Source organism: Sturnus vulgaris, chromosome Z, assembly GCF_052056855.1.
Source record: "Sturnus vulgaris isolate bStuVul1 chromosome Z, bStuVul1.hap1, whole genome shotgun sequence".
In the NCBI taxonomy this organism is placed as follows: domain Eukaryota; kingdom Metazoa; phylum Chordata; class Aves; order Passeriformes; family Sturnidae; genus Sturnus; species Sturnus vulgaris.
The window spans coordinates 73,112,104-73,122,188 of record NC_142283.1 but is presented as its reverse complement, the minus strand read 5'-3'; the positions used below and the strand labels follow the sequence as shown (position 1 = coordinate 73,122,188).

The window sequence follows — 10,085 nt, the reverse complement described above, 5'->3', positions numbered from 1 at the left end:
ACAGGAAGAATTTTTTCGTAGTATCAAATTTTTCACTCTTGTATGCCACTGCAAGTCTATGGCAGATCCCAGCAGGAGCCTGCTGAGGAGGGAGGATTCCCCTCAGGCATCGAATACTGGGGTCAGGCACCCAAGCACAAGAGAACATGCTGCAGCAGCACTGTTACCGTTTATTACATGATTTAAATCCAATACAAAATAGGGACTAAGGAAACAAGAGCAACTGCCTGCAGCAGAACAGGACTGCTGGCAGGCCTCAGAAGAGGGTATGAGATCCTTCCAGCCCTGTTAGCTGGAGCTGCCCTGCTCTGCCTTCAGCATCTCTGTGGCAGGAGAGCGGGAGTCCTCGTGGGCTGGAGGCATCTCATCTTGGGTCTTCACAGCTTGTGGCTTGGTCAGTGTGGTGTATATCCCCAGGGCCTGGAGGGAATAACACAATCATAGTGACAGAAGCAGAGGAGAGGGCCAGGCCCCAGCAGAGGTGCCCTCTTCACCTCCCCAGAGCAAAACTCACTTGGGTGAGAGGAAGAATGGCTTGAGTTGGAAGGATCCTCTTTTTCTAACTCCTCACCACAGGTAGGGACACCCCGCACTGGACCAGGATGCTCAGAGGCCCATTCAACCAGACCTTCAACACTTCCTAGGATGGGGCATTCACACCTCTGTGCAACCTGTGCTAGTGCCTCACCACCCTCACAGGGAAGAATTTCTTTCTAAAATTCTAATCTCAACCTACTTATTCAGTTTAAAGCCATTCCTCCTCATCCTATCGTTACATGCCCTTGTAAAGTATCTCTCCATCTTCCTTGTAAGCCCCTTTTAGGTACAGTAAAGTGCTACAGAGCCTTCTCTTCTCCAGGCTGAACAAATTCCCTCAATTTCCTCAGGAGAAACAGAGCCTCAGCAGAGGTGCTCCACCCCTCTGATCATCTTGGTGGCCTCCTCTGGGCTCACTCCAGCAGGTCCCTGTCCCTCCTGTGCAGGGATCCCAGCTCTGGATGCAGTGCTCCAGGTGGGTCCCACCAGAGCAGAGCAGAGGGGCAGAATCCCCTCCCTGCCCTGCTGCCCACGGGGCTCTGGATGCAGCCCAGGACACACGGGGCTACACTGACCTGTGCGACCATATTGGTGACATCGCCCGTGTTGGCAGGCAGCAGAACGGTGTTGGAGTCTTTGGCAATTTTGGAGAAAGCGTTCACGTACTGCTCTGCCACTGACAAGGAGGCAGCAGCATTGCCGTGCTGGGGACAGAGGGACAAGTCAGTGCCACCAACAGCTCATCCCTGCCCGTATCCTCAGCCCACCCCAGTCCAGTAAAGAACCTCACTCCCTGCTGCTGCCAAAGGTGCCAGGGAGTGTCCAAGAGAAAGCCAGGTGCCCACACTTTCACCTCCTCCAGTCCCTACCTGGCTGCTCCAGGTAGCCATCACTCACCTGCTGTGCCAGAGCAGCTGCCAGAAGCTGAATTGCCTCTGCCTTTGCCCTGGCCTTGACCAGCATGGCATTGGCTTCTCCTGCAACAAACCACAGCAGGGTGTGCATTAGAACCAGGACAAAGCATTTGCAAGGACTGAATCCCGACCATTTCAGGGAGCGAATCAAGACAATTCCATGCATGCACGGCTGTCTCTTCCCCAACAGCAACACTATCACAGCCTCCTGCTGCCGGGAGGCTAGGGCGGGACAGCAACATCAACTGGAGCTCAGCCTCAGGCCCCAGCAGGGAAGGATCAGAATGGCTGGGGAAAACTGGCTCACAGCGATGCCATCTCTCCCCAGCAGCACCACCCCTCAGTCCACAGGGCTACAGAACCCCACGTTTTAGCTCCAGGCACTACCAGCAGCTTTGTTGATTTGTTCAGCCTTCTCAGCTTCTGATGCCAAGATCTGGGCCTGCTTCTGGCCTTCAGCCACGTTGATAGCCGACTCTCTCGTCCCCTCCGATTCCAGCACTGTTGCTCGCTTCCGCCGCTCTGCCTCCACCTGCAAACACAGGTCAGACACCAGCCTGCCATACCTGGCTGGGGAAATCCCATCTGTGAGGCAAGGACATGCTCCTCTGTACTGCTGGGGGAAGCATGGCTTAGCAAAGCATGAAAATACAGCAACAGAACACTGTGTGGTCTCAGGGAGGGCTGGTTCTGCTCCTCATGCCACACAGCCCTTCCCAGCCCCGTCTCCAACTAAGAGGACAGTTGCTTCCCCCTCCTTCTCTTCCAGCCCAGATATCTGGTGTCCAGCTTTTCTCAAGGGGAGACCTTCACCTCTGAGATCTGCTTCCCCACAGAGCCCAGCAGGGATTTTAAAGGGAGCTGGCAGAGCTTTGTATGTTGCAGGCAGGGGTCACCACGACAAAAATTATGACAGGAGTTACTTATTCAGTAGCAGTATGTCTGCAGCCAAAATGCCTTCCTGAGGCAAGGGGTGGGTGCCGCCAGCTCTGAACAGGTAACAATAATGAACCATAACTTGTATTAGCAATAGTGTGGCCAGCAGGACCAGGGAAGCGATTCTCCCCTTGTATTTAGCACTGGTGAGGCCAAGCTTTGAGTCCTGTGTCCAGTTCTGGGCACTTCAGTTCAAGAGGGACATTGAGGTGCTGGAGATCCATAGAAGAACAGTGGAGCTGGGGAAGACTCAGAGCACAAGTCTGATGATGAGACCTTGAGAGAGCTGGGGTTGTTTATTCTGGACAAGAGGAGACAAAGTCTCAGGAGGAGACCTTATCACTCTCTAAAACCAGCTGAAAGGAGGCTGCAGTCACACAGGAGTTGGCCTCTTCTCCCAGGTAGTCAGCAACAGGATGAGAGGGGACAGTCTTAAGCAACACTAGGGGAGGTTTAGGTTGGATATTAGGAAGAACTTCTTCACAGAAATGGTGATTAGACATTGGAATGGGTTACCAGAGAGGTAGCAGACACACAGTTCGTGGAGGTCTTTAAGCAAAGATTGGACATGGCACTTGGTGCCACGGTCTGGTTGACAAGGTAGTGTTCCGTCATAGGTTGGACTTGATGATCTGAAGTCTTTTCCAACCTTATTGATTCTGTGATTCTGTAATGCAATGTGGAAGAGGCTTCCCTCTTGTTCCAGACCTGCCTCCCAGAGAGCCTCACCTGCATCTGCATGGATTCCTTTACACGTGGGGGCACGTGGATGTCCTTGATCTCGTAGCGCAGACACCGGATGCCCCAGCAGTCTGAAGCCTGGTTGATGGCATCCACGATGCTGGCATTGAGGGACTCCCGCTCCTGGGAGGCACAGAAGAAATGACAGAGCAGAGAAGAGGGGCTTAGCATGAGAGAAGCGTCAGGAGGGAAACAGACACCTCCCTCACAGGCAAGGTCTGCAGAAAAGAACATCTCCACAGGTTTTAGGCAGTGTCAGGTGCTTCCTGCAGCTCTTGAAGGGGTCACCTCAATATCCTATTGAGGACAGTGCCCCACACTGAAACTACTGGGTTACAGCATCTGGATACAAGAGAATGCCAGCAACTCCAGTTTCTTCCCAGCAAATGTGGTACAAGGATTACCGTACCCCATGACCCAGGTCAGGGATATTCATCACTGGGGCTGAGCAAAGAGTCACTAACTCGAAAAAGGCAGCTGAACCAGCTGGGTCTGGGCACATGCCACCCATCATCCCCTCCAAATAACACAGGGCAGGGCAAAAAATAGCTCCTGTTAAAAAAACAACCGAAACAAGACACATCTCCAAGGATTCACCAATAGGTCAACTGAAACAGAAGCCATAAGCCCTCTAAGTAAAGGACATTTTGCTGTTAAGCACATCAGCCTGGCCATGCAGGCTGCCCTGGGATTCTGGGACACACTGTCAGCTCTGTGATCCACCTGTCCAGCTCACCCGGAAGACTCTGTCGAGGGAAAGTTTGCCAAGTTCAGATCTCATGGTGGTCTGGGCCAGCTGGGTCACTGCGTACTCAGGATCTTCCACCCCATAGCTGGCCTGAAGAGCAGAAGCACAAAACAGCGTGGATAGGGATGCTAAGAGGGACCTTGAACAAGGTAGCAGAGACAAACAGTGCTAAAGCAAGCAATCTGCCAGGCACCCCTGCTGAAAACGTGGAGTCTGGAGCCTTGGGAGGAGTCAGAGTGCCCAGCCCACCTGCCAGGCAGGGCAGAGAGGCTGGATGACACATTTTGGGGAGCAGGGAGCGTGCAGAGCCAGGAGAAAGGTGCCCAAGGGGCAGGGATGGTACCTTGTAGGGGTCCATAACCCGCAAGTAGAGCACACCATCGATCTGCAGGGTGACGTTATCTGTCAGGAAAGAACAACAGACCTTGTTTACTGAAGCAGCACCAACAAAACACAGAAAGCCCTTCTTCCATTGCACAGCTGAGCAGGCTCATCCTTTTTCACCCTTACATAACAGCATGGCACAGAAGAGGATTGGCTGAAAAAGATCTCATCTAAAGGCTTTGCAAAAAGGACCTTCCGTTCCCTGGACAACGCCGTGATGTTTTAATACACAACAGGTCTTGATTTTCCAGATAGAAGCATTTCACACTGTAGCTCTCGTAAAAGAACATTTAAGGAGGGAAAAAACCAAACCATTTAAAACTAGAAATATAACAGAGCTGCCCATTAACATCACATTCATTAACCTGTTCTAAGATGTTTTTTTACAGAAACAGGAATTTCTTTTGTGGTTCAATAAAGAAAAACACCTGAAAAATTTATTTCTGGCCAGGTGCATTCAACTCAACAAGAAGGGGCAGCTGCAGCCCAGAGAGAGAGGCTGGAACCTCCTGGGGTGCTCCCACTCACAGCAACAGCCTCCATTACCTAAAGAGAGCTGGAGAGGGACTTTTCACATGGACATGGAGGGATGGGACAAGGGGGAATGGCCCTAAGCTGATAGAGGACAGGCTTAGATAATCGTTAGGGAGAAGTTCTTCACCGTGAGAGCGGTGATGCACTGAAGTAAGCTGCCCAGAGAAGCTGAGGATGCCCCATCCCTGGAAGTGTTGAAGGCCAGGCTGGACAGGGCTTTGAGCAACCCAGCCAAGTGGAATGTGTCCCCTGCCCATGGCAGGGAGGTTGGAATGAGATAAACTTTAAGGTCTTTTCTAACGCAAATCATTCATAGATTGTGTGATTTTATGGCCAAGTCTGGGTACTAAGGGACAGGGCTCAGTGCAGGAGCCTGGGACAATTCCACTCATCCTCACATTGTCCCTTGCTCACCCCAGATGCAGCAGAAGGGAAAGGGCAGGACATGGAAGCTGTTCCTCACCCAGTGTAACAGCTGACTGCTCTGGGACATTAATGACGATTTCTTTGAGACTCTGGACGTAACGAATTCGATCCAGGAGAGGGATGAGGAAGTTTAAACCCTGAGAAAAAGGTGGGATTAGATGGCTGATAGAGTCATGCAAACAAAGCCCACGCCACACACTGCAAACACGCCACACACTGCAAACATGTTTCACACACTGGGAATTTCAGCTACTCGGTGCTTTTCACACCCCATCAAGGAAAATTAATCCCCAGGCAGCCAGAAGAAACTAAGCCAGGGAAACTAAGCCCACCACCCCATCTTCGTGCAAAGGACGCGCCTCGCTACAGCTTTAGGAACCTGCTGAATCCAGAAGGGGAGAAAAGCTGCTCCTTACAGGCTCGAGGATTCGGTGGAACTTGCCCATCCTCTCCACCACCCAGGCCTCCTGCTGCGGCACAAAGAGCACTCCGATGTTGACGGGCAGCCCGGAGTTCCAGCGGCACGGAGCTGGGGCCAGCCGTGCCGCACGCTTCAGCTGCTGGGAGTGCTGGGGGAAGGAGATGGAGCAGGGTTGAAACCAGCTGCTGGCACTTCAGAGCCCAGCTCCATACCAGTTACCCCATCTGGGCTCACGACCAGCAGGCCAGGGCAGGAAACAATGCCCCTAACAGGCCTATGCTGTAAGGGTTCCTACAAGGATAAGGCCTGGGCGCCAGGGACAGTCTTCTCCATTGGTGCAGGGGGGGTTCACTCTCAAGCCAGAGCTTTCTGCACATCTCCACTCCTCTCACATTCACCCTGGAGTGTTGAATAAAGTCTCCCTGCCACCATAAGGGCAGTGAACGTGTGTGCATATGGGTCCCTTCTGCCCCACTCAGCCCCTGTTCAGGCCCACTCCCCACAGTCCCCTCCCTCACCTTAGTCCCAGGCAACCTCTTTCCAACAATCTGTCCTTCCCCAGTTCTGGCTGCCTCCAGGGCTTCCCACGAAGAGCCCGTTTTGCCTGGGCATTCCCCCACCCTCCTCCCCACAGACTCTCACTCACATAGCTACCCTCAATCTCCCCACATCCCAACCCAGCTCACACCTCCACAGCCCCACATCCATTTCTCCTACAACAACCCAGCCCCACCTCACCGTTCCTCATGTTCAGTCACTACCCACTGGCCTGTACCCCAATACCTGCCCAGCTCACCACCATCACCCCAGCACTTCCTCAGACCCCCAACACCCCACTCCAAGAGCCCCCTCTCTCAGACCCCCTCGTACCTCCACTTGTCCTCTGCACCCCTCCTCCTCACACCTCCTTCTCTGCCCAGCTCCTCCCCATGCACGGTGTCCCCTAAGCCCTCAACACCACCATCCCACTGAACCCCCACGTCCTCAGTTACCTCCTCATTCATTTGTCCTCTGCACCACCCTCCTCTCCCTCCTTACTCTCTACCCCTGTCTATTCCCCTGCCCACAGCCCAGCTCTTCCCAGCCCCAAACACTCCCCCATTGACACTCTCTTCAGCTTCTCTATACCCATCTGTTCTCTAGACGACCGCCCCGCCCGGCTCTCCCCAGACCCCCAGTAGTACCCCACTGCCCCGCCACTACTCCTGTTCAACCCCCACACCTGTCTGTCCACTGCACACCCCTCCGCATCCCTTCCCCACCCCTGCAAGCTCTCTCCCCGCCAGCCCTTCACTGGATCCTATACACCACCCCACCGACACCCTCTCAGTCCCCCCGTAATCATTTATCCTTTTCATCTCCTTTTCAACTCGCCGTGTATCCATAGCCCTATTCCTGCCCAGCTCCTCACCACCACTCCAGCACTTCCTCGGAGTCCCAACACTACAGACCGCCCTTATCTCCTCAATCTCCCGGTACCCATTCGTCCATAGCCCCCTCTAACTCCCCGCCCCGTTACCCCATGCCTGCCCAACTTCTCCTCACCTGTTCCTCGGACCCGCGAAACCACCACCCCACTAAACCCCACCTCCGACCCCCCATGTCCGCCCGTCCGTCCTCTGCGTCCCTCAACACCGCTTTACCCCATCCCTGCCCAGTTCACCCTTCAAAACCAACCCCCTCATGTCGGTGTCCCCAGTCCAAAACCCTTCTCCCAGCCCCTCCGGCACCCGCTACCCGGACCGTCCCCACGTGGGCACCCCCAGACTTCTCCCCGTTCCCTCCTCACCCGCCCTCCTTCCCCGCACCTGCAGGAGCCCGAGGCCGGACCGGGCCCTGATCCCCGCCCGCGACAGCATGGCCCCCTCCGCCCGGCCCGCTCGGCGCCACCGCCGCCGCTCCCGCACTCCCAGAAGGCCCCTGCGCCGCGCCGCTTCCGGGTGCACCGCCCGGATCGGTCCCTCCGCCTCCTCCGACCGCGGCCCCCGGTTCCGCCCGCCCGCCCGCGATTCTGTGTCTCCCCCCACACTCCCCGAGGGGCGGCAGCCCCGGTCTCGTTCTGGAGTTCCAAACGGACGTTTATTAAATTAGAAACGAACACGGAAAGTACCGGCACGGCCTTCGCGAGCCCGCAGGGCCACGGCGGGAGGGGTAGCCTCGGTGACCTGGGGGCGAGGGGGACGCAGGTGTCATGGCGGCCCCCGAGGGTGGGGCGGGTTAAGATCCACGGTTTTGGGGGTTCAGGGTCTCGGTTTAGGGGGAGCAACCCCCGGTGCGAGGGGGGGTTCAAAGCCTCCGTTTGGGGGACTTAGGCTCCCAGTGTATTATGAGCAGGTTCAGGCTTCCTAACCCCAGTGCAGCAGGCCAGAGGCCCTCGGCCGCCCCCGGACATGGCAGAGCAGGACCTTGCCCCCACACCCCCCAATCCTGGCCCATCCCCACACTGAGCCCCCCAAGCTGGGGTCTCAGCTCTAGGGGTGGGGAGTTGACAGAGTCAGGCCTGTCCCCCTCTTGCTCCCTCTGACAGAGGGGCTGAGGATCCCCACAGCCTGAGCTGGAAGGGGGAGCCTTGCCGAGACCCTCAGAGAGCAGAGAAGCGATACAGACAGGAGATGTGCAAGCTTGTTTTATCCTGGGCCCTGCCCCTCTGACTGCCCCAGTCTGGATTCTCCCAGTCCTGCCTCTGAGGATCTAGCCCAGCTCCCAGAGTTTGATGTCCTCTGTTGCTTCCCTGCTTCCCAGGGACTAAACTGGGGGCCATCCTCCAGCCCCTGATCACGCTGCCGGCACACCCCTGCCCCCTGCCCAAAGCTGTCTCCTGCATGGGATTCACCCTGCACCTGCAGACAGTGCAAGGTTCCTTTTTTTTTTTTTTTTTTTTTTTTTTGGCAATCTTCTCAGATCCACAGGTCACGTGCTCTGGAGGCTCTTGCCCAGAGGGCTATCCCCATATTCCTGCAAAGAGCCCCAGGTCCCCATCCACGTGGCAGCTGTGTCTCTTACCTTCAGGAACCTGGCAGTGGCCACTTCCTTGACAGCCATAGGCCTCTTGAGGTCTGGCTTCCCCTAAAAGACTCAGAAGATAAGTGTGGGCCTCCCCAAGCTGCTTGGAGTTGGGATGCCTCTGCAAAGCTGGTGCCAGCAAGGCTCGGCGTGTCACAGGGCTTTTAACAACCCTTTACCTGGGAGCTGCACTCTGTGTGAGCACTGGATCACTCCCTACCATGGGCTGAGGCATCCCTGTCCCTTGTCATCCTCACAATCCCCACAGCCCTGCCCAAACACGGGCAGTCTGGTGCAGGCAGGGCTGGGGGGAAGGACAAGCACAGCACCTCTGATCCTCTGCACAAGCTTCCTCTGCGCTCCCAGCAACAATAAATACTAATAAATACAAACTCTTCCACACTTTCTGCTCCCAAACCCAGGACGAGCGTGGGTGGTCCTACTCACAGCTCCAGTCCAACTCTTCACACCCACCCACCTCAGCCACAGCCAAGCTGGGAGCAGTGCCAGCAGAAGGCTTGGGCACATCCCTGGAGTCCCAGGGCTGTTCCTCAGCCCCTGCCCCTCCTGGTGAAGCCCCCTGGGATCTGCTGCTGCAGAGCGTGGTGTCTGTGCTGGTCAGGAGGGTGGGTGATATCTCTAAGCAGTGCTTGCTGGCCCTTTACTCATTTCTCCCCAGAGTGCTGGGCTGGAGGCTCCCCAGTGGCCCTGGGGGGCGGGTGGTGAAGAAGGTCAGGCCCGGGGTGAGTAGCAGGGGTTCCGCGGCATCTCTGTGAAGGATTTCAGTTCGTAGGGGATCCCCGAATCCACCTCGATTGACTTGCGGGAGAAAAGCAGCCGAATGTCGTCATGAAGGTAGATCTTCCCCGACTTGGAGCTGTGAAACCTGCGTGGAGAGAGCAGGGCAGAGAGACCTCAGGCTCCCCAGGCAAGGGCAGGGCATCCTCAGTGAGGGCACAACTCCCTTGACTACTTTGGCCCCTGGTCAAGGTGGCCAGCCTCTGGTTGCCTTCAGAGGGACAGAGACAGCTGCCCTTGGGTAGGGTGGCAGCTCCAACCTTCCCAAAGGAGCAGCTGGTCCTTGCTCCTCCTCAGTCCCTCCTCCTGTCTTGCAGGCTTGGGACATGTCAGAGAGGAGCGCAGGGGTGACCCTGGGGCAGGTGCCCATTTCCCCGGCATGCTTTACCTCAGATGCATCAGGTAGCAGAGGACTCTGCGGGGTGGGCTGGTGCCCAGTGGGTCACTGGGGGCCACTGTGGACCCCTCCTCCTCCCCCACGGGCACCAGGAAGATGCGATGGCGTAGGAAGGTCATGTGATTGGCCGGCATGTCCTGGAAGTCGTATGTCACCAAGAACATCTTCACCACAGTCTTGTTGGGGTTAAATAAGGTCTGGAGGCAGAGGGGTAGGGGATGAGACTGGGAAGGATGCAGGGCAGAG

General features: G+C 56.0%; 2 protein-coding genes across 17 annotated transcripts in view; both read right to left on the bottom strand.

The window, feature by feature from the left end:
- Window positions 1–150: 150 nt before the first annotated feature.
- Window positions 151–7,590, bottom strand: STOML2 (stomatin like 2). Its single transcript, XM_014886055.2, has 10 exons — window positions 7,450–7,590; window positions 5,637–5,789; window positions 5,258–5,357; window positions 4,220–4,278; window positions 3,865–3,966; window positions 3,117–3,251; window positions 1,839–1,983; window positions 1,435–1,514; window positions 1,113–1,241; window positions 151–420 (listed from the first exon to the last, which is right to left on the bottom strand). The coding sequence occupies exons 1-10, from the start codon at window positions 7,498–7,500 to the stop codon at window positions 289–291; spliced, it is 1,086 nt and encodes a 361-aa protein (XP_014741541.2). The 5' UTR covers window positions 7,501–7,590; the 3' UTR covers window positions 151–288.
- A 111-nt stretch (window positions 7,591–7,701) lies between these two features.
- ATOSB (atos homolog B) overlaps window positions 7,702–10,085 on the bottom strand; it is a 38,665-nt gene continuing 36,281 nt past the window's right edge. For all 16 annotated transcript variants that reach the window (XM_088156841.1, XM_014886043.2, XM_088156842.1 and 13 more), the window contains 2 exons: window positions 9,831–10,036; window positions 7,702–9,530 (listed from right to left, as the gene is read on the bottom strand). In XM_088156841.1, coding sequence (XP_088012967.1) covers window positions 9,377–9,530; window positions 9,831–10,036 — 360 coding nt within the window. In that variant the 3' untranslated portion in view covers window positions 7,702–9,376. The remainder of the gene's footprint in view (window positions 9,531–9,830; window positions 10,037–10,085) is intronic.

Bases quoted from the DNA above. Each gene is read 5' to 3' on its own strand.
- STOML2 (XM_014886055.2), bottom strand. From the start codon at position 7,500: ATGCTGTCGCGGGCGGGGATCAGGGCCCGGTCCGGCCTCGGGCTCCTG. The intron at 4,279-5,257 runs GTGAGGAACAGC...CTTTCCTGACAG, and splicing joins GCAGTCAGCTGTTACACTGG to ATAACGTCACCCTGCAGATC. The intron at 1,515-1,838 runs GTAGTGCCTGGA...GGTTTGTTGCAG, and splicing joins ACAAATCAACAAAGCTGCTG to GAGAAGCCAATGCCATGCTG.